This window comes from Perognathus longimembris, chromosome 19, assembly GCF_023159225.1.
Source record: "Perognathus longimembris pacificus isolate PPM17 chromosome 19, ASM2315922v1, whole genome shotgun sequence".
NCBI classification, from domain to species: Eukaryota; Metazoa; Chordata; class Mammalia; order Rodentia; family Heteromyidae; genus Perognathus; species Perognathus longimembris.
This window is the reverse complement of record NC_063179.1, coordinates 20,513,778-20,537,489: the sequence shown is the minus strand read 5'-3', so window position 1 is coordinate 20,537,489 and position 23,712 is coordinate 20,513,778. Positions and strand designations below refer to the sequence as shown.

Below are 23,712 nucleotides of genomic sequence, written 5' to 3'. Positions count from 1 at the left end.
CTCCACCTTGAATATTTTATGCTTTTCCCATGGAACAAAGATCATCTCTTTTAGCGCTTTAGTGAGTTTCTTTCTAGAATGTTCTGAGACATAAATACATATTTGGAAAAATTACACTGAATGTGTTTCTATACATATGGTCACCTTAAGGAACCTAACCAGTTCATTAAAGGTTATGACTGTCTCAATTCGCATGATCAAATAGCCTTCTCAGCAGTATAATGTTTCACCAATCAGTGAGGTTTTATTTCCTATAGCCCCTGGAGCAGAATACTATCATAGGCAGGTTGTTAAAATGAGCAAAATTTGCTCTTTGCTGTTGGATTAGGCCTGTGATCTCAGCCATGTGGGAGGCCGAGATTACAGAATCACCACTGTGGTAAAAAAAAAATAAATAAATAAATAAAAAGTCACCAGAAAGAGCTAGGCATGGGGGTGGGGGTGGGGGTTGTGCATTTGTCATCCATACTAAGGGAGGAATCATAAATAGAAGACTCACAGTCCAGTTTGGGGGAAAAGTAAGACTCCATTTCAAAAAATAATAACCAGAGGGGCTGGGAATATGGCCTAGTGGCAAGAGTGCTTGCCTCATATACATGAAGCCCTGGGTTGATTCCTAAGCCCACATATATAGAAAAGGCCAGAAGTGATGCTGTGGTTCAAGTGGTGGAGTGGTAGCTTTGAGCAAAGAGGCCAGGGACAGTGCTCAGGCCCTGAGTCCAAGGCCCAGGACTGGCAAAAAAATAAATAAAAATAACCAGAGCTTAAAAGGGCTCCAGGGGCAGAATATCTTCTTAGAAAGTGTGAAGTTCAGAGTTTGAACCCCAGTACCACCAGAAGCAAAAGCTAAATGTGCTTATGTGTTGAGCAACTAGTACACATGCTTATTTTCTTTTGTATTTACCTAATATCTAATGATGTTGATTATGTGTCCTGATTGTATTTTCTCCAAGCAGCTCATAGAATCTAGTTCAATTATGTGCATGTACCTTTTCAGTATTGGTACTTCCTGTAATAATTACCTTTTGCTTTGTAGAGAATATTTCCTCAAACTATTTTTTTCTAATTTGCTTGCCTTAGATTCATACTTTAAGATATGCTATTATTTTGCATTTTGATAAAATAATATGTGGATGCCTGTTTTATTAGGTGATTTTTTCAAGTTACAAGCTTTCATTTCTTTCCCTCTTTTTAGTTTGATAAGTTCTTGATCCATTTTTCTTTCTTTCTTTGTTTTGCTTCAAAATATTTACTTTTTAATCTTCCTGGAACTCTGTTCAAGATAAGGCATTTAATTCTGATTTTCAGTGGACATTATTCAACATAATGGTATTTCTAACTTATAAGTGTTAATAAGAGCCTTTGGTTTATACCTGTTTCTTTCCTACTTGTTGGTGTGAGAAACCAAGTGACATAGAGATAATGCCTCATCAATACAAATAAATAAATAGCTTTACTTTCTATCAAATATCTAAAATTTATTATGGATTATTCTAATGTTTATTTAAATGTATTCAAACATTTGCCAGTCAATGAAAACAAAAAATGTTGCAAAATAAACACAAGAATTCATTCTGGTCATCTGGAATTTGAACATATCAAGCTGTTAGGATTTTAGATTTCTCTCAAATGCCAATTTAAGGAAAACTTTCTTTTCTTCCTTTCTTTTTCCACTTCTTATCTAAGCTAGCTATCATTAAAATGTATCTATCCATATATGATAATATTTCTAGGGGCAGATAGTACCTTAGTCTAGTAAACTTATGTAATTTCCAAGTTATAAATAAGAGATACAACTCCTGCTTTTTAAATGATGTACATACTAGGAACAAAAGACAAATCAGTGTTGAAAGAAGCAGTTATTCCTCTAAATACTGGATGCACCTGATCTCATTCCCAAAGTCTAACCCTTATCAACACCGATTCCACTCCCTCCCTCTACATATACTAAATTAGAAGTATCCATCCTCTTCCTCCTACTGGGTATTCTATTGCTTTCTCTCTTCTTACCCAGTTCAAACCTGTATTGACTTAATGCAAACAATGTTTCTCCTCTGTGGTAGCAGGGACAGTAAGCCAGCTCAGTAAATGATTCTTCAACTTCCTGAATAGATGTCTAACAGAGCAAAGGCTCGAAAGTCAGGGAGGCAAGGTCTCAAGAGGTGCCCATGGATTTTGTGTCTCCCTATCTTCAACAGGATGGCCTTGCTTAGAAGAGCAGCAGTCTTGGTATTTGGTACTGCAGGGCAGACCTTAGTTTCTTAGAATACATATCTTCCTAACATTCTTCATTATAGTGCAAACAGCAGAGAAGAAAGTCATGCAGTTATAAGATTTCATCTTATGTCAAATATTTTGAAAAATGAAATTGTTTACAATGACAGCAGATTGCATACACACTTTGAATCAGTTTGTGTCTGACTATGTTTTGGCCAGCTTACTATTTTCAGATTTGTCTCATGAGTCATTTACACTCTTGGGAAAGAGAAGATTATGTTGGGAAAAGGGAGTAGTGATTAAACCCTTAGTATGTGCTAATGACAGTATTTCACCCTCATTACAACCTTATGAGGAAGACATTGTCATGTCTCTTTTAAAGATTCTCAGAGATTAGTTAATTTGCTCATGCTTAGAGAGCTGGGATGTGTCTGACCTGAGGGACTCTAAACAAAACCCAGAGCTCTAGCTACTGCATTTTTATAAGGTTTCTCAAATATAAACACAAAAACAAACACAAACACCAGCAAACACAAATAGAAACAACACATCCTCTTAGCTGCAGCCCAAGGATAGTTTTCAGTGGGGCTGCTCTCTGGGTCTCGAGCATGGTGAACACCTATGTGTCTCTTAGAAATGTCCCAGAGGCACCCAGCACCTTGAGGAATATCTTGAGGAACGCTATATTTTGAGAACTTCAAAAATATATCATTAGTAACATGTCACTATTGAAAATGGTGACACCAAATCTTTTTTTTTAATAGAATGATTTAACTAAGTTTATATATTAACCGAAATTGCCTGTCTTTTCTTGCCATTGTGAACTTTTTTTTTTTTTTTTTTTTTGGCCAGTCCTGGGCCTTGGACTCAGGGCCTGAGCACTGTCCCTGGCTTCCTTTTTGCTCTAGCACTCTGCCACCTGAGCCACAGCGCCACTTCTGGCCATTTTCTGTAAATGTGGTGCTGGGGAATTGAACCCAGGGCCTCAAGTATACGAGGCAAGCTCTCTCGCCCATATCCCCAGCCCCCCATGGTGAACTTTTTTTTTTTTGGCCAGTCCTGGGCCTTGGACTCAGGGCCTGAGCACTGTCCCTGGCTTCTTCCCGCTCAAGGCTAGCACTCTGCCACTTGAGCCACAGCGCCGCTTCTGGCCGTTTTCTGTATATGTGGTGCTGGGGAATCGAACCTAGGGCCTCGTGTATCCGAGGCAGGCACTCTTGCCACTAGGCTATATCCCCAGCCCCCATGGTGAACTTTTTAAGCGTTGGAAATACTCGCTGTCCCTCCGAGCTTGGGTTATTAAATGAAAACGTACTTCAGGGCTCACATTCTTCACAACAGCTAATCATCACGAGGCACACACAGCAGGTGCCAAGGCCCCAACTAGCACATTGCAGCGCAAATAGCATCAAGGCCAAGACTATTACTACCCACAGCTCATACACAAAGAACCAGCATCACTAAGAAGGTAGGTAAATAGCCCAAACCACTGCTTCAGTGGACTTGACAGCCTGGCCATCCAGGGCCAGACTCGAACTTCTCACTGCACTGTACTCACTGTCGTTGAGAATCATGCTACAATTTTTTTTAACATGTAATTTTATTGTGATAATTAAGGTATTGTGTAGAAGGGTTCATATTTCGTAAGTCAGGTAATGAGTATATTTCTTCCTTTTTTTTTTTTAGATAATTTAAGTTACAGAGGTCATTTTCCCACATAGTGTATACTGAATAGCATGCTTGCATTTATTCACCTTTCCTCCCTCCCTCCCTTTCTGTGCCTCCTCTTGCATCCCCCCGCCGAAAAAAAATAATCCCAAAGCAAAACCAAACACCACTACCACCACCACCACCAACAACTACAACACCAACAAAAAGCCTGTGTTTCCACATCCTGGAATTTCTTTAGATTAATATTTTAAGTGTTTAGGGCTGGGAATATGGCCTAGTGGTAGAGTGCTTGCCTTGTATACATGAAGACCTGGGTTCCATTCCTCAGCACCACATATATAGGAAAAGCCAGAAGCGTCGCTGTGGCTCAAGGGGTAGAGTGCTAGCGTTGAGCAAAAAGAAGCCAGGGATAGTGCTCAGGCCCAGAGTCCTAAGCCCCAGCACTGGCAAAAAACAAAACAAAACAATATTTTAAGTGCTCAGAGAAGTTACACATCGATGCTACTCCCCTAAGGGTACTCTCCTTTAGTCTGTGTGTGAATGCCCCTGTGCTCTACGTATTATCATGTCCAGTTACATTTCAGATCTAGCTTCCACATATAAGAGAAAACGCACACGCTGTCCCTCCGAGCTTGTTTACCTTACTTAACATGACCCATCCATCTCCCTGCAAATGACATAATCTTATTCTTTCTAATGGATGAATCAAATTCCATGTGTGTGTGCATCACATTTTATTGACTCACTCGTCTGCTGCAGGCCATCTGGGCTGTCTCCATAACTTGGCTATTGTGACTAGTACAGCAATGAACATGGATGCACATTTATCGTGCCCCACTTTTGCCTACTTGGTTGTTCTAGTTTTACTTAGATTAACTAAATCTAAAACCTAGGTTGGAAAACGGTGTTGCTGATTTTACTTTTCCAATCCACTTGTTGAATGAATAAGCAAAAGCCTTTTTTCTCCAGCTTTCTGAAAAATGCCAGCTATCAGCATTGAACCCAAAGGAAATGCTCCGAATGCAAAGACAAGCTGTTTTTTTTTTGTTGCTGTTGTTTGTTTTTAAGCTTGGTAATCCATTTAGGCTTCTGATTATGTTTATCCCTGGAATGAAGAAGAGCCTTCCCTGAAACACAGTCTGATGCAGACTTCAGAGAGCCCTCTACATTCAGCCTTTCTCACTCAGCTCTACCAATGAGCACATTGGTGGGGAGTCCCAGAACTAATGAATAGCTTTATGGCCACCAGAATCTTAGTGCAAAAGAACAGATTGTTAGTACTGACTGCAAAAATAATAAAGAATCAGAGTAACTGCCTGGAAGGATTTGTTAGAGCTGAAATAAATTAGCCAAATTTGCATTTTGGTGACATTAGAAGATAGTTACATGGGTGTCAACCCCGAGTGATACCCAGACAGCTAACTTTTGGTTCACAGTATCTGTTTTTGTTTTTCTTTTTCTGGTGCTGGGGCTTGAACGCGGTGCCCATGCCTGGACTCTCTCTATCCCTGAGCTTCTTTCGCTCAAGGCTAGTGCTCTACCACTTGAGTCACACAGCCACTTCTGGCTTTTTCTGAGTAGTATACTGGAGATAAGAGTCTCATGGATCTTCCTGCTCCGCCTGGCTTTGAACTGGGAACCTGAGATGTCAGCCTCCTGAGTAGCTAGGATTGTGAGCATGAGCCACTGGCACCTGGCTAGGAAATATCTTGATTTGGAAATTTCAGGTTATCAAAATTAACTGTCCTGTCTGGCTTCTCTGTGAAAGGATGCATTTTTGTTTAACTTTCTCTTCCCTATTAAAACTCAGGAAGGGATTCTGTGAGGGGCTCAGGCTTCCCTAGGGAGTCCACATAACAAATACTTCTTTGGAAGATTAAATATCATCTCTTTTTCTAAACGAAGACACCCTGTGCTCACTGAAACCTCAGGACGAATGAATACATTTCAGGCTTTGCTTTTATTTTTTAAGGCCAAACATGCACAACAAGTTAAATGTTAAAGACCTATTTTAAGAATTGGTTCATATTTCACCTGATAAAATTATTAAGAACATCAAGAGGCCAGAAAATAGTTTAGAGTAAAAGGATAAGATGGAGCTTGAAGCAAAATTTGGATCAAATCAACCAATTTAACTTTTGGCAAGTGTGGGGAAACAGAAAAACTTCACTAAAATTCTTCTTCAACCCATAAGCTCTGTCCCGAAGAGATGTACTCACAATGCAAAGAGCTTTATAAAAGAAAACAAGAAGAGAAAGGGAAAGGAAACAACAAACACAACAAATGAGGCGTAGTTCAGATAGCAAAAGGAAATCTACTTTGCCATATTGTATTGTTTGGAAGGGAGTCTCAAGTCCTGTCCACACAAATGAATTACATGTGGCTGTTAGTGCTCTGAAGCCTGCAAAGGATTCTTGGCCTCCTCTTCAAGAGGGTACTCTACAGATGGCCAAGGAATGAGGTTGGGATTCCAGATCTAACACTGACTCAAAAGTCTCCTGACCTTAGATAAGTCCTTTGTCTCTTACGCTTTTTTTTAATTTTTAGTTTTTTAGTTTATAAACAAAAGCTCAAAGATATCAAGAACATCTCCTTTCTTGCCTGGACCACTACAGTAACATTCTAACTGGTTTTCCTAATTCTTCTTCTGCCTCTGCCCAACATAATGCCCAGAGGGACACAAGGTGAAGTGAGGATTTCACTCTGCTCCCTTCACTGGCTTTGCATGTCCAGAGGCATCAAAGCCTGAAGGGCCCACGCTGGCTGCTCCTGGACTCCACCTCCTTAAGGAATCTGTCTTCTATCTCATACACTGTTTCTACCTCTGCCACCTCCTCATTCCTCCTTCACTTCAGATACAGTCCCAGGGTTTGCTCCTTGTACTGCTTCCTCCTCTGCCTACAACATCCTTCCCAAGTATTTGCATGTGTAAGACTTACTTCATGGGTCACCTTCTTCCTGAGGTCTACCTCAGATCTATGTCTCCTTTAGCTAATTAGCGTCAGAAATTCTTATCACCGTCCAAAATACAACACAATCTCCTAGTTTATTATACTTGTTGTTTATTATTACTTTTGCCTGCTAAAATGTAAGCTCCTTGAGATGAATCTTTTGGGAAGTTTTGTTTACTGACATATATCAAGTCCCTAAAATATTTTTTGGCACAGAGTAGGTGTTTAATGCATTGCTGAATGAATGAGCAGCACCATTGATTCTATCTTTTAGTTGACCAGTGTCCACCAGTATCCAGCCTCTAGTTGGTGTGAAGCACACTTACTGAAGGCAGGATATCTCTGCTTTCTGTGTCCCAGAAAACATTATTTCCCACTGTACTTCCTGAGTCCCAAGAACAGCCTCTGTTTGGAACTATGTGACTTCATTGTTAAAAATCTGTGTACCTAAGCTGGGCACCAGTGGCTCATGCCTGTAATCCTAGCTACTCAGGAGGCAGAGATTTGAAGATTGAGGTTCAAAGCCAGCCCAAAAGTCTGTGAGACACTTATCTCCAATTAACTACCAGAAAATCGGAGGTGGTGCAGTGGCTTAAGTGGCAGAGCACTAGCCTTGAGCTGAAGAGCTCAGGGACAGTGCCCAGGCCGGAGTTCAAACCACACAACCAGAGGGAAAAAAAAAATCTGTGTACCTAGATCTTTTATGCTTAGCTTTCAAGATTCACAAATGAAGAGTGACAGTTCTTGGTTCCTAATGTGGAGAAGAGCAAGTGCAATGATACAGATTTTTCTATAGAGATATTGTACACTGAGAATCAAAGGTAAAAATCCCAAGCCAGATTTTGCCAGTAAGTGAGATTATTAGTTACTTTATGCAAATTATTTAGTATTTTTGTTGTTGGTGGGGGTTGAACTCAAAGCCTGAGTGCAAGGGCACTGTTCCTAAGGTTTTTTGCTCTAGGCTAGTGCTCTACCACTTTGAGCCACAGTGCCATTTCTGGTTTTCTAGTGGTTAACTGGAGATATAAGTCTCAGACTTTCCTGCTGGCTTTGGACCACAGTCTTCAGATCTCAACTACTTAAGTAGCTAAGAGTATAGGTGTGAGCCACCAGTCCCTGGAAAATTATTGAATCTTCACATCAAATCTATAGGATGTAATATTACTATTTTATTGATGATGTGATGAAGCTTAGAAAGAAGCCGTGGTAAATGATGCAGTAGAATGAGCTTTGCACTTAGTTCTGCCTGTTTCCTTATCTTCAGTCATAGGTTCTTTTGGGGTCCTTTTTTACATTCTATCCTTTGAAAAAAAATTCTAACCTGCAAAATGGCATGGATAGATTAGAATAGGAGGTATGTGATTGTCTTAAGTTTTTAACATTCTTTGCTAAATGTTCTGAATTTAAAAGAACTCTGTGAACCAAAAGTATTATAAATCTTAGTTGTTCTATGTGAACCCATCTTCTTTCTTCTAGTGAATTCTAAGTTCTTCTTGCTAATGCATATCAAGAGTACCCTAACAACTTGTCAGTGGTTGTTATGGTCAGCATTCAATTAATAATTATTTGGGAATTGAGTGCTGGAGGCTGCCATCTATAATCTTACTTTGAGGCCTGCCCAGGCAGACGTGTCCCAATTTTGTTAAGTTTGAAGTCTCATGTCAGTCTGATGAACTTATTGGGCATAAAGTTCCATTATCTTATTTTTAGTAATAGGACAAAGTGATATGGTGGATTTACCTGGCCGAGAATTTGGCTGTTCCCTACCTAGTTGTTTGTTTCATCCAGGCATTTCCTGGTGAGAAGCCTCCGAATTGTAGGCAATTCTCCATCCCCTCCCACCTTTGTATTCCCACAGCTTTACAGATTTGCTCCCTGGCCTGGTTCACTCCTTTGTCCTTTGGTATTTCCTGTTGCTGGAGGTGGGAAATACCTGCTCCAGGCTTGTTCCACCAGGAATGCCCAAAAGGACCTGGCCCTGGATGACTGAGGAATCAGCAGGATGCAGACACACGTTTCCATGTGCCACTCTAGGAGACGATTCTACCAGGAGAACCTTGGACTTCTGAGAAAGCCTTGGTGCTCTCTTTCCTGAACTGCACTAATGAGTTCTATTTGAGGTTGGGGGGCACGGCTAAGTGATAAAGCCAAACAGATGCATAATATAGAGGGAGGTACTAGGTTCAATGCTCAGACTCTCCCAGCCCTGGAAAAAGCAATATGATATCGTAATTTAATCTGGAAATAATCCCAAAGGTCTTTTACATATGTGTCCAATCCACTGTCATTTAAAAAAAACATTAAAAATAGCGCTGGGTGCTGGTGGCTCACGCCAGTAATCCTAGCTACTCAGGAGGCTGATATCTGAGTTTGAAGCCAGCCCAGGCAGAAAAGTCCCCATGAGTCTCTTATCACCAAAAACTACTCAAAGAAGCCCGAAGTGGTGCTGTGGCTCAAGTGGTAAAGGCAGCACTAGCCTTGAGCACAAAGCAGCTCAGGGACAGTGCCCAGAGGCCCTGAGTTCAAGCCCCAAGACTGGAAAACAAAAACAAACAAAAAAGAAACTAATAAAACTTCACCTTTTATTCTAGAAATAGCAACTAAATCTTCAGAACTGCCTTTCTAGAAAAGGAGATGAAATATATTACACATTTCCAAGCTCTCCTCTGTGCCTTTGGCTCCCATGTCATCTGCCTGTGATAGCAAGCGAGCCCATTACCACTCACCCTCTTTTCTTTCAGAGCCTCCATTCTGCTTGTTTACATCTCTGGGGCACTAACAGTCGGCTTACTCCTATTTCCTGATTTTATCCTCTGCCCTGGCATCCAGGGGAGACCCTTTTGTGCTCAGATCATCAGGTTATCATTACAAGGATTCTGAGGAATTATTTATGGGCCAGATGACCTGGCCAAGACCACCTGAAAGAGCCAGGCTTGGCCTGGAACACAGTGGTCCTGGCTTCTGGAGTCTGATTCCCAGCTAGCTCATATTTCGAAGTGCTCTTGAAAAGTTGCTTAATGTTTCAGTGTCTACACTTCTGTTAAAGTGAGGGGGAGGTTTGGGAGGGAGAGATAAGAAAGGAAACTTGTTCCATCTCTCAGGTTGGTTGTACATGGTAAAGGATGTGAAAACGCTTCAAAAGTTGAATGTATCATACAAATAAAAGTTTTAGTATTTCCTCTGAATTACATAAAGGATTCGGAAGGACACAGAATACCTGCATCTGCTTAATTCTATCCTGAAATGAAAATTCTGTGGCACAGATTTCCTTTGTTTTGTTCTCCGTCTGGCTACTCTACACAAAACTAGATGTTCATTCATCCTTAGCTCTGACTGTGGCAGGAACAAGGGCCTTAAAAAAAAAAATCTCACAATTGGCTGGGCACTAGTGGCTCATGCCTGTAATCCTATCTACTGAGGAGGCTGAGATCTGAGGACTGGGGTCCAAAGCCAGAAAAGTTTTTGAGGCTCTTATCTCCAATAACTATTCAGAAAAAGCTGGAAGTGGCACTGTGGCTCAAGTGGTAGCATGCTAGCTTTGAGCAAAAGATGCTCTCACAGGGATAGTGCCCAGGCCCTGAGTTTGAGCCCCGGGGCTGGCTCGTGTGGGCGCGCGCGCGCGCGCGCATGCGCGCGCGCACACACACACTCTCTCTCTCTCTCTCTCTCTCTCTCTCTCTCTCTCTCTCTCTCTCTCTCTCTCTCTCCCATAACTTAGGAAAACAAAATTACTAGAACCCATATGGCAAACAAATTCGAATTAATTCTCAAAATTATAAATGTACATATCGTCAGACCCAGCAATTTCATTTCTACCACAAATACACTTTGCCTCCACAAATATTTCACAATTTGCCTGTGTGAAATAACTCTGGTGCATGATTACTTACTACATTATTTTATGGTAAAGGTTGGAAACAGCATGAGTATCTATCAATTGGGAGTTTCTTGGTACATTCATAAAATGTTGTCCCAAGAATGAGGGAACTCTATGTGCAATTAAGGAAAAAATTCCAAGGTGTATTGTACAGGAGAAAAAGGAAGGTAGAAAGAAAGCTTTATATACTATGCAGCCATTTGTATTCAAAAGATAGAAACATAAATATATACATTTATTTTTTATACTCATTAATTACTGGTAGACTCTCCAATAGTTTAATGAGTATAAATGGCTTACCATTTATACTTTAATGGTTACCAAGGTAAACCAGATCCCTGAGAGCAATCTCTTAGGGATCCCCTAAGAAAGGGAATACTACAAGTGGAATACTTGCTTTTTATAGTCTATTGTATTTATTATTTGGGACAATGTGAATTTATTTACTGCCCAAGAACAATAGCAAAATGAAATAAGGAAAAAATTCCAAGAAAAAAAAAGGTTCTCATTTCTTTTTACACTCTTACTGAATTCTTTTCTCCATTATTTCTGTAAAATGCCTAGAATCGTCTAAGAAGTCACTTTTGGTCCAGGTTGTTTACTCCTCAATCTCACTTTAATTTGATCCAATGATAACTTGAAGTCATGGAGAAAGAAGTTTTCAATTGTGCTCAAGAGTAAATCATTCTCTGACCAACAGCTCTCTTTTTCTGGGGCAAGGAATTGAATCTGAAACATGCTGGACTCAGTTGTCATTACTAGTTCAAGTGTTGCTCTAGACAACCAATTAGCCCTTGGAATGACCAGTGCTGGGCACCTCCACTGAGACCTCACACTATAAAACACCCTGCAAAAGGAGACATCATCTTGCATAAAGCATTGTAGTGCCAGAATTTGCAAAGCCCTGGGAATTTTACTGACTCCCAACTTTTTTGTTTATTTAAATTTTTTCTTTAAGTAGTTGCATAAATTAGTTGCTGTTTCACAAAGCAGTTTATGAATACTATATATCTTGATCCACATCACCCCTTTCAACACTCTCACCCATCCCTACTCCTTCACCCCTTCTCTCACTCTTCTTAAGTTTGTAGGATATACATTAGAGTCTTTTTTTTTTTTTTTTTTTTTTGGCTGGTCCTGGGGCTTGAACTCAGGACCTGGGCACTGTACCTGAGCCTCTCTGTGCTCAAGGCTAGTGCCCTATCACTTGAGCCACAGTGTCACTTCCTGCCTTTTCTGTTCCAGGGCTTCATGCATGCTAGGCAAGCACTCTAACACTAAGCCACATTTCCCGTCCCTACATAGTAGACTTATCTGCATTTCTCCACCTCTTTTCCTCTTCCGTTGTCCGCCCTTTTCTCTTAGACCCTAACCCACCCTCTTTGAGTACCAGTTTCCTGGTGTTTTATTTTGCTGAACTTTAGGCTTTCTAAGGAATTACACTGTTTGAGATCTTCCTTGAATCTATCATATTTCAGTTAATACATTTGTATATACTTGCATACCACCCAACATAGTCACTTATAACTTTATAAGCTAAATCTAGTTTCCACACAAAAGGGAAAATATGCATCTTTGTAAATCTCAACTTTTTGTGTGAACACAATTTCTTCAATTTTCCTTAATAAGCAAGTCTACGAAAAACAAAGATAAGTCAGAAACAGAAACAACTTTGTCACAGGTAATCTCTTAGAGTCACAATTTCCTTCTTGGTGTCTTTTCCTTCCCATGGATCAATAAGCCCAGGACACCAGCCAGCCTCTTGCCAAATACAACTATCCCTGAGGTTTTGTCTTACTTGCTTTAAAATTTTAAGAGATCTGATGTATCTAAAAGAAGGGGCCATCTTCTTTTCAAGGTGAAAAGAGAAATGTCTATTTCCACTCTCATTAAGCATAATTGAGCCTCATCTTACAAGGTTCTCTCAATAACAGCCCACTGTATTTTCTTTCCCCTCCCAGGCAGAAACAGTTGGTGGCCTGAAAGTATTGTTGGAGAACTGAAGAAATCTCTTTGGGACAAGAAGAATGGAGCTACTCTCTCAGCCTTGAAATTTAAAACTTGATTGTGCTTTTCAATTTGCTGCTCCTAAATTTACTCTGAAATCTTTCAATCTTTGGTATGATAGACAAGGGGGTGGGGCGGGGAGAGAGTCCCTTCTCTGGCTCTCTGACTTAAGCCAGTCAGAGTGTATCTTTCTTTAGCTCCCCATGGTGGGGTGGTTATTCTTCCTGGAAAACACCTCTGTCTCACTCTTTCTCTCCTATCCTCTCTTATAATGGACAAATGATTCTTTATGCTTTATACTTTACTTCAACCTTTTCAGAACTGTGAAAATTCAAAATTATATTTTTCATGAATGCAGTTTCCTCTCTTTTTTGTGTTGTTGGTTTGCTAGTGTGGAATGGCTTACAAATATAGAATGAAGGTGTCTTTATGCTATATAAATAAATATTTTAGATGATTTTGTACTCTTCCCTGATCTGAGCTATCTGATTAGACAAAGTGACGCAAACACTCTTGGTCTAGGAAATGAGGCTCTTGGTAATTTTAATATCACTGAAGTAGTTATAAAACTCATAATTCTTATACTCAGTGAGTACAATGGCTAAACTTAGTGGCCTGAGTGCTTGGTGTGTTTCTTCATCTCGTGGCAATGATACAGCTCACTTAGCTGCCAGACCAAATACTTGACCTATGACAGCATCATAGTGCTCCATAAATATGGAGTACTCTACCACCTGGAATGCACCACTTGGAAAAGATGGTGCTTAAACTTTAGTTACCTCTCCACATGGCATAAACTCTTTGCAATCTTGTTTATATGAGCATCAAAACCAAGTCTCACAATGTTCTGCCTCTGATTCATGAAAGATGGGCATAGTCATTTCAGGAATGTGCTCCTCTGTGTCCTCAGACACTGCCTCAAAGCACAGAGATGGGATAGCCCTCAACAAATCAACAGGGGGAGAAGACATTGTTTCATTGGTGAGATCAAAGGAGTTGGGAGATCACTGAGCCCCAAAAAAAGGTCTTGCAATGAATGGTACAGTGCTGTGACTAGGACACACACACACACACACACACACACACACACACACACACACACACACACACACACACCATATCTTGTCCCATGTATTTTTATACTTAGAAGAAGTTAAACACTTCATGCACGCAGCATATTGGAGGATTAGAACTAGCTATTAGTCCAAGTTTATTTCATTGATGAGGCCCAAAGACTTGTCTTAAATCCGGAAATGAGTCAGTTGATGGTACAGTGGGCCTGTAATCGGGACCTTAAGACTCTCCGTCCTTCCCAGCTGCATTCCAGACATTTGTAGATAGGAACCAGAAACTGGGTGGGCCGGCCATGGCTTATGTTGCTACAGAAAGTGTGGTGGGAAAATGCTTCACAAGCTGTAATCCCACAAAAATGGAAGGTATTATTGTAGGCAATTGTTCTGAACAATTAGATTACTAACTTGAAAAATACATGTGAAATTGCATGTTGGTTTTCTCACTGTTTGGATTAGTAAGAAGAAAAATAAACTAAGAACCAGAGATGCTCTGAAACCACATCAAGCTTCTGTCCTCTGCTTCACAATAGCCTTAAAGAATCCTTTCCTCTTGGAAACCAGCAACTTATTTGCTTCAAAGTTCTAGCACCGCTCTGTTCATCAGCCCCCAGCTCTGATGAGCTAGGGACACAAAAACACTAGAGAAAAGAGGTGACCAGGGAAGGGTGCACAACATATGAACTCTTGAGTATATTACACTTATTAGAAACACTGGTTTTCTTGACACTCCATTGGTTAGAACTGCCTGGGGATTATTTTCTGATTCTGTGGAAGAGGCCAATGAGAAAAGGGACAAATAATGACAGTACCATTTACTTGGAAGCTTTTATTTCTGCCTCTTGAAGGCAGAAATCATGATTATCATGATTTAGTCTTCTTATCATGATAAAGTGTCTACCCTCAACTCTCTCCTCTTTTATAGCCCCAAGGAAATACAAGCCATTTATCTAAAGCCCACCCCAGATCAATATCTTTTCATATCCCTTCTCTCATTCTCCTCAAATCTGTCTGGTAATTCTCCCACAGACCAATCTTACCAAATCAGAGCAGTAGACACAAAAAATATGGCAGAAAAGATGAAACCATTAAGTGTGGAGCCTTCTGATGGGCCTTCGGGTGCCACCCAGACAGAAGCAAAGGACACAGGGTTGCATTTTCTATACACACCTTACGTGTCAAGCATTAAGGAAATCATTTAAGGTAACATGGCCTGTACAAAGCAAAAGCTAGATATAAATTTTGGCTATGAATTTTCAAAATTATTCTCTTATATGTTCACGAAGCCTTTGAAGAAGTAGAGGCTCAATTTCAAAATGACACGTTAAGCTCGGTCATCTGACTCCAGAAAACAGAGCTGTGGTCTCCATTGCCCCTCTGTGGACTACACTATGCAATGGGAGGAAGCTCCATAGAGTACTTTCTGAGCTGGAGGAAAGGGTCTGTATGCGCAGTGAGCATATGTTAGGTATTTGTCATCGTCAGCCCTGACCATTTGTCTGCATTTCTGCTTCCTGGGGAAAGGAGTTGAAGCAGAAAGAAAGCAGACACTAGTCCTTGTTCCTTCTCCCTGTGTCAACTGGCCAAAGCAAGGGCAGCTTCCTTCCTTCCCTGTCCTTGGCCCTAGGACCCTCTGAACAGGACCGAGAGCACTGATCATGGAAGGAGGAAGAGGGGGCTTGCCTCAGTTTCCTCAAGTGCCTCTTTGCCTGCTCATTCCTAAGATGCTGGAGATCTGTCAGCTATTCATTGGGTTCCTGTAGTCCAGTATCTTCCAGGGACAGGAGGTGGAGTGATATGGCATGGATGAAAAGCTGTGGCTACTCCATGATGCAGCAGGAGGCCATTATGGTAGCATTCACAATTAGTTTAGCCCAACAGCTGCTAGCAAACCATATGGATTAAACTGTTTGGCTAAAGTTAACTGACCCAGCTGTACAGTGCAGAAGTATCTGGAGCATGGAATACAGAGTGGTATTTCTGCAAAATTGTTGCTATCAGGTATGAAGGACAGAGGCGCTTCTGCACCAATCTCTATTCACTTAACATTGATTGATTCAGACACTACTGATCTTCATTCTGGCCATGGTGGGGACACCTTCTGGGTGTCAATGAGAAGCCAGCGTTGTTCGCTGAACATCCACTCAGCAACATCTGCCTCTCAGACTCAAAAGGACACAAATAAAACTCATGATTCAATGTATTCCCTCTCCCTCACCTTACTGCTGTGTTCTACCTTTAAAGGTGGCACCATCAACTATTTGGTCATGCATGAAACTCATTCTGTCAGGGAGTCTCACAGATGATCCTTCTAATAATGATTCTCCAGTTTCTCCTTCCCACTCTCCCAGCAAGCATTCAGTGCAGACTTTCCACTAATAGCTATAAGAAAATGAGAACAGTACTCTCTCAAAGCAGAAATCTGTACCCAAAGCGGCAGGGGGTGGGTGTGAGGAGGACACAAGGTGCTGGATTTGGATCCCATTTGTGGGATATCATGAACACAAGTGACTTAATGGCCTTTCCTGAAAAATCATAATAATAAAAAATGGTTCCCTTCCTGGGTCATTTAGAGTTTTAAAGGACATCAAAACACAATAAAGGTTCACATGAAGTGTGAATGCTATTTTTGTCAGTGGTAGGTATTATATCTGCGATGACACATGAGGAAACTGAAGCTCAGAGAGGTCAAATGCCTTCTTTAGAACCACACAGGTAGTAAATAATGCAACTATTACAGGAATCCAAGTTCACACTTTACCAAAGTATGGCACATCGAGAGAGATCAGTGTAGGTGTTTATGAGCAAATGGAACAAACTTCAAAAGTACCATTGCAGAAAGATGCCATGCATCATTCCATACTGTCATTATTTCATATTTATAAAACTCTTATTACCTCTGACCCTTACTTACATATTCCTCTTTCTCATCTTACTGGTTTTTGTTGGTGGTGGTGGTTGTGGGCTGTGAACTCTGGACCTGGGCACTACCCTGAGCTCTTCAGCTCAAGGTTAGTGCTCTACCATTTTGAGCCACAACACCACTTCTGGTTTTCTGGTTGTTAATTGGAGATAAGAGTCTCACAGATTTCCCTACCCGGGCTGGCTTTGTACTGTGACCCTCAGATCTTAGCCTCCTGAATAACTAGGATTACAGGCATGAGCCACAGATGCCCAGCTCATCTTATTATTTTTTTTTTCATTCATCTCTTCCAGTAAACTACCTGGGAGCAGGAATATCCACCTCACAGCCAGATGGCCAGATACAACATTCATATTACTTAAATTGGTGGACAGTATTGAAGTTTAATTTTTTTTCAGGACCAGGCATCTGCATGCTAAACAAGCTTTTAAAATAAATTACTTATATTATGTATTCAGCAGAGAATAGCTAATAGTACCTGTAATCCCAACTACACAGGAGGCTGTAAGTAGGAGGATATGGTCTGAAGCCAGGCCCGGAACAGCCCATGAGATCCTACCTGCAAAATAACTAAAACAAAACGAAAAAGGGATGGAAACATGGCTCAAGTGGTTCAACACCTGACTAGCAAGTAGAAGGTCCTGAAATAAAATCAAGTACTACCAAAACTATCAAATGATATAAAAACTTATTCAGAAGAAAGTGATAGTCTATCCATCCCCTATTCTAGTAAGCATCTGTGGGACCAGTTTCTTGAGTGACTTTGAAATGACACTGAATTTTGGTAGTTTACTGACAAAAGGAATTACAGAATGAGTAAATGCTTTACATCTTAAGTGCAAAGTCCTGGTGTGTGTGTGTGTGTGTGTGTGTGTGTGTGTGTGTGTGTGTGAGAGAGAGAGAGGGGGGGAGAAAGAGAGAGAGAGGAGAAAGATACCAATTAGAGTCCTATTAATTCATTAGGAAAAGCCACCATCTCTTCACAAATGTCTATCTACAGATTCTCATCCCTTCAGCTGAGCTTAAGAACCAGTTCTTTGCTTGAGATTTTATCTTTCTATGTGTTTCTTTGCTAGTGTCTTCTTCTCCTTGCTTCTAACTCCTCAGTATCCATGAGCAAAGACAACCATGAAGGCACTCAGCCAATCTATCTTGAAAAGAGTCAAGTCCTGTGACTTGACCATGACAAATAACTTTCCATTTGTTTCTGTAAGGTGTTTAAGATCTCTCTAATACACCTTGCCACAGGTGGAATGGGAAAGTGCATTCTGAAGAAGGAAACAAATAGTGACTTTTCTTCTCAACTTGTGTTTATCAGACAGATGCTTGCAATAGCCTAACAGGCATAGTATCTACAACTTTCCTCACAAGGTCTCTTGAAAGGACTTGCAGATTTCACTGTCTAGCAGGTTGGTGACCTGCTCTTGTCACATGAAGATGGGCTCTAGTGTTGCATATTAGACTTTGACATTGCTTAGGAATGACATTATAAATGACATGAAATTGCATGTGTGGTCTTAATGTATTGAGGAACTGACACTGAAATACATACAGTTCTCCACGTCTCCCCTCCATTTTATATATATATATATATATGTATATATATGAGTGTGTGTATATGTATATGAGTGTGTATATATGAGTTTCTATTTTAATACATTAATTGCACATCCATTTTATTTTAAAGAAAAACAGACTGAAAACAAAATTCATCCTATTTCACAGGTTTTTCTAGTACTTTTTATCGAAAGTTATCGGAGACTAGAATCTGAAAGCTAAGTAATGACTATAGCTCTTCTCATACAATATTTTAGGGGGAAAAAAAACCAAACAGTTATTTTCTTCTTCCTTGCTAGGATTTTCCTGATCCTCTCCATGATGCAGATAAATTAAAGAGTTGATCTGCAGACACATTCTTTTCCTTTTGTTTAGAGCTGATATAGACCTGGAACCCAGTGACAACCGGAATAGAGTCTTTGTTTCCACGGGGCCCTCAATGGGAGACACACCAACAGATAACTGAAGGGTTCTTCCCTCTCTCAAATCTGTTTGCTACTAAGTTGTCTATTTGTTATTCCAAGTCTTTGGTGTAGACTTGGTGGTCTCTCTGACTATCAATGAGCTCTTTTTATGTGTTTCTTTGTTAGTGCCTTCTTCTCCTAGCTTCTAACTCCTCAGTCTCCATGAGCAAAGCCAACCATGAAGGCACTCAGCCAATTTATCTACCCTAGCTCAGTCACCTCTCGTTGCACTTCTGGCAAATCTGAGGAAAGGCCTCCCTGGGCTAGGAAATAATTCCAGAGCTTCTAGAGGAAATGGGCATTTTGGCTTTTATTAGAAATGTTACTCCTTTCTATTTAGGAACCTTCTTCTCCATCAATCTACCTTCCATGTTCAGATTTTCTTACTTTCCATTCTCCTAAGAACAGAAATATTACTTTCTTAGAGATTGAACTCTTCTGGTGTTTGGAACACCATTCAGAATAAATATTTCTTCATTGCTTCCAAGCATATTCTAGTTTTAGTGAGCTGTATTATTATGCATATAGGATTGCAAAACAAATGGGTGTTTGTTAAATGAACAAGAAGAATATGTCTTAATTGTACATGAATGGTAAGTTTTCTTCTGAGTGACACTGGGTAAAACAAATAGTAAGATGAAAGCATTTCTCTTCCAAGCATCTTTCACAAGATGTCAACCAGGCAGCAGAGAAAAGAGGCAAGCAAGACAGTCAAGTGCGAGCTTGATTTCTTTGTCTAGCTTTACTCATTTCATGACCTTTGGTGGGCTTATCTCTCTGTGAACAGTTTCAGCTATGAAATTATGAGCCAGTTCATAGTAATCATACCCACTCACTTCATAGGCTTGTTTGAAGATTAAGTAAGCTAATCTAACACAAAACACCCAGAAAATAGCCAGAATTTTTATTATATAACTATTCCTAGGAATATTATACAACTATTACTTGGCTTGATAACTATGATTCAGAGCAAAAATAGCAAGATAAGGATGGTGCAGTTTATATTGTATCCCAGAGTAATGATACAGTGTTAAAATACTTCCTCTAGGAATAAAATAAAATACTTCACACCTGGGAAGCTGCAAAAGTAAGCCAGGATTTTTCTAGGTGAATTAGGACACATTTTTTTTTGAGCATCTGTACAATGAATCAAATGCTTACTAATCAACAATTATGGAAAACAAAAATATTAAATACTAGAATTTTCTTAATTCTTACTTAAGCTGTATCTTTTTATAGTTAACTTTGCTAATTACAAGACAGAGATGAGAATCACACGAATGTGTTTTTGTTTGGTTGGTAAATTGGTAGAATTGTCAGTTAAAGCTTTAAAAAAAATTTTTTTTTACAAGTTAGAACACTTTGGTTTGCTTTACAACATAGTATTAGCTTATACATTTCCAACCTAAGGATTTCTGTATTGGCTCTGTCAAAAATTCCAAATAAGTAGTTTTTTTCTCAGTTATATTTAAAGGTATGATCAATGCCACTCAAAAATACTTAACTAAACATTCAGATACCAATAAACCAAACAAAATATGTATTATTATTATTGATTGCTGTCAACCATGCTAAATTAGTAAGAGACTAAAAATACTATGGCAGCCCTGTGTGGCAATGAATGAAAGATCTGTATTAACATTTTCCCCGTTTACCTTTCCCAGCTCCTGAGTGAGAAAGTGCAAACAAGAAAGATTTGGCCACTATGTTCAAGGCTTGGAGTCAGCAACAGTTAGAATGTAATTACTTTTAGGGACCCATATTTCATTTTGGGTGTACTAATTGTGTAAAGTAGTTTTAAGTAAAAGTGACCTTGAATAATGACTGCATTTTGGCCAAGTCAAGCGTGTTCCTTTGTTTTTGTTATTATTTAACTGTTCATGCCTAATGATTAAATTAGCACTTCTTTATCCCTGCATGGATTAGGAAAACGTTTGGTTTATTTCTCCTTCTCATACATCTAATTGATTTTCATAATGCTCTATGAAGTCTCTTAGATTCCCAGATATCTCACTATAAGCATGCCAGCAAACTAACTCCTCTAGGAAAAAGAAAAAGAAAATGTTCAAATGCAGTAAGGAACCCGGGAGTATCTTAACCATTCGTTTTATTTTCTACACAAGATCTTTAGATAGTGTAGGCTGCCCTTGAACTCAGATCCTCTTGCCTACACCACCCAGTATGGAGATTACAGGCTTAAACCACCATATCTGGCTAGGCTACCATTTTGATTGCCCACAATCAGTTTATCTGATAATGTTCTCCAACAGCCAGAAGAATTAAGATACAAGGTTTTCTGTTTTTGTGTTTATCAAGTGACTCACCTACAACGACAGCAGTGACTGTGAGCAGCACAAAAGCATTCCGAAACAGGTAACTTTTAATGTCGTCCTTTGTGATGTTTTGCACCTTCTTCTTGGCCAAAAGCGTACGTTTACGGACTCCTTGCTGGAATCTCTCCATTCTTCCCCCTGTTCTGGGCTCTTCTCCATTGTTTTTTGTCATGTTTTTACTTTTCTAGAGGTATTACTTCTTGGCACTTCAGGATCTCAGAATTTGTCCCAGAAAGTCAAACCTCCTCTTTGATGTTAAGAGAACACAACTAGAATGAGAGGGAGAGAAACCAGGATTATAGCTTCAGGCATGAGGAAACAGTACTTCCCATATTTGGGCAACTTGCCCAATCTCAGTAGAAGTCAGAGATTGGAGAGCTGCAGTATCAGACTTCCAAGTGTATTTTACTAGACTGCATGTGAGAAATGGGTATATATTCAGAATAAATTCAGAATATGCAGGAACTTGCAATCTACTTATTAAGCTTGTCTTTACCCCTGTAATCAGATTTTTTAAAGTTTTTTTGACTCATCACCCTCTTATTCCCACTTTGCTCCTCAGAATTTAGCCAAGTACCTTACACAATGTATGCATTCAATAAATCTCCAAATGAACTGAAGTACACAGGACTTACACTAGACTTAGTTACAAGGCCAGTGAAAATGATTACAATATGGATCTTAATTGGAATCTTCTCTATTATGTGTAGTGAAGTAACTGGCTGTTTTCTTCAGTAAGAAAGAATATGAAACTATCAACTAGTTAATATGGTCATTAAAACAACAACAACAACACACAAGTGGCCAGGGGATATAAGAAATACATTTGACTGTTTTGCAGAATAACTTTTGAAATAACTTATTTCCATGAAATAAGCAATGCGCTCATAATGCATTATGTTACAAGTTCAGAGTAGCATTTATGTTTGTGGCCAATAAACTAGGCTCCAGTGGAAAGGATCCACAGACCCACTGAGTTCTAAGTATTTTAAAACTTGGACTTTCTAGAACAGATGAGGAGATGAATCCGATTGCATTACAAACATTACAATGTATGGGTCCTGATATTTTTTCCCCTTCTTCTTCTTAAAAGTGCTTTTAGGTTATTCAAATATAATTAAGCAAACCCTTTCCTTGCTGGAAATTAACTTTGGAGGTGGGGGGCAAAGGCTTTCTCCTGTTAACAAGGGTTCTAATCCTTGGTCTGCAATGATCAATCGCAGGGAAAATCAGCCTGCCGGTGGATTTGTGCATCTGGCAATGCAAGCAGCCAGCGTGTGCTTCTGTGGGGGAGGTAGCTGCAAACCCCGGGTCTCCTCGCCAGCTTTTGGCAGATCCAAGGGAGGCAAAAGAGAAAAAAAAAGACTTGATTTTAAATAGAACCGCAGGTCATTGATAATAAGACCTGCAACTTGTTTCAAACTTTACACCAGATTAAAAGCTTAAAGAAATGTGAAGGAGAGCGGGGAGGGTCCAGATTTTTTTTTTTAAACTAATAGCAGATTCCCTTTACCAGTCAAGTCACACTTTTAAGCAGATAAGCTCAGTCTTGATTCTTGTCTAAGTTCTCTCTAACCACAACTCATGACCCAACACCGAATTAAAAGAGGATCCGGCATAAATACACTCACGACGCTCAGTTATTAACCGGGACTTGATCTACCAACATGGCCAGCTTTTACTCTCGCTACTCTCTTCTGCTCTGGGAGAACAGATTACACTGAGAGGAGGTGGAACGAGAGAAATCAAACCCAGTTAGGAGCAGAGGACGTTACACTTACCTTTTCTGAAAAAAAAAAAAAAAAAAAAAAAAAAAAAACCCAACCACTTTAAAAAAAAAACAAAAACGGGTGGAAGAGAACCCAGGCAATGACAAGGTGAATTCCCCAGCAGGTACCACGGAGTAACCGGACGGAGGGAGCCGGCGGGGCAGGCTGGCCCTGACCGAATGCATGTGCTCGGAAACTGCAAGTTACAATCACAGCAACTTAAGAAAGGGGGCGGAGCCTGGCCGAGGGAGGGAGGAGGGGGGGACTGAAAACCGCACGGGCGAGGAGAGGGAGCCCCGCGGTTACTGGAATATTGATTAATTTTGGCCCACCACAAGCGTGCTTTGCTGGCTTTGTTTTTTGTTGTTGTTGTTTTGTTTTGTTTTGTTTTCTCCTCGGACCACTTTCACGCCTTTGCCAGTCTCCTTTCATTAGAAATGCAAAAAATCGAGACCAGGAAAATAAATGATACTGGGGGGGGGGGATAATAAAGCCCCACTCATATACCCTGGAGAGCTGGAAGTCTTGATTATTCGAACGTTCCTAAGACTTTGCTAAGATCTAAAATTTAATCACCTCCCATATGGTAGGGTTCCTCCCCTAAGGGAACACTAGAGAATGATCTTTTGCCTGCTTGTACAACTGTTATGTAAAAGTGTCCCCTCCCTCTTTTTTTTTTTTTTTTTTTTTTAAGAATCGGAAGTATAGTTGGTATTTCTGGAGATGATCCTAAATACAATCACGTATAGAGAGGGGGAAAAAGGCACACTGCAATTCTTGAAACTTGTCTGAAGTTACTCAAAACACAAGCTGAAACATGCCTGTTGTAGCAGTTTAAAAACTCCTGTCATAACAGAATTGAACTCATGAAAG

At 40.0% G+C, this 23,712-nt stretch overlaps 1 protein-coding gene across 1 annotated transcript in view; it reads right to left on the bottom strand.

Moving 5' to 3' along the window:
* The window catches only part of Slc1a3 (solute carrier family 1 member 3), an 84,779-nt gene extending 61,892 nt beyond the window's left edge, over positions 1–22,887 (bottom strand). Inside the window, exons 1-2 of the mRNA XM_048368274.1 lie at positions 22,852–22,887; positions 21,062–21,339 (exon numbers count right to left, since the gene is read on the bottom strand). Coding sequence (XP_048224231.1) covers positions 21,062–21,242 — 181 coding nt within the window. The 5' untranslated portion in view covers positions 21,243–21,339; positions 22,852–22,887. The remainder of the gene's footprint in view (positions 1–21,061; positions 21,340–22,851) is intronic.
* Positions 22,888–23,712: the final 825 nt, after the last annotated feature.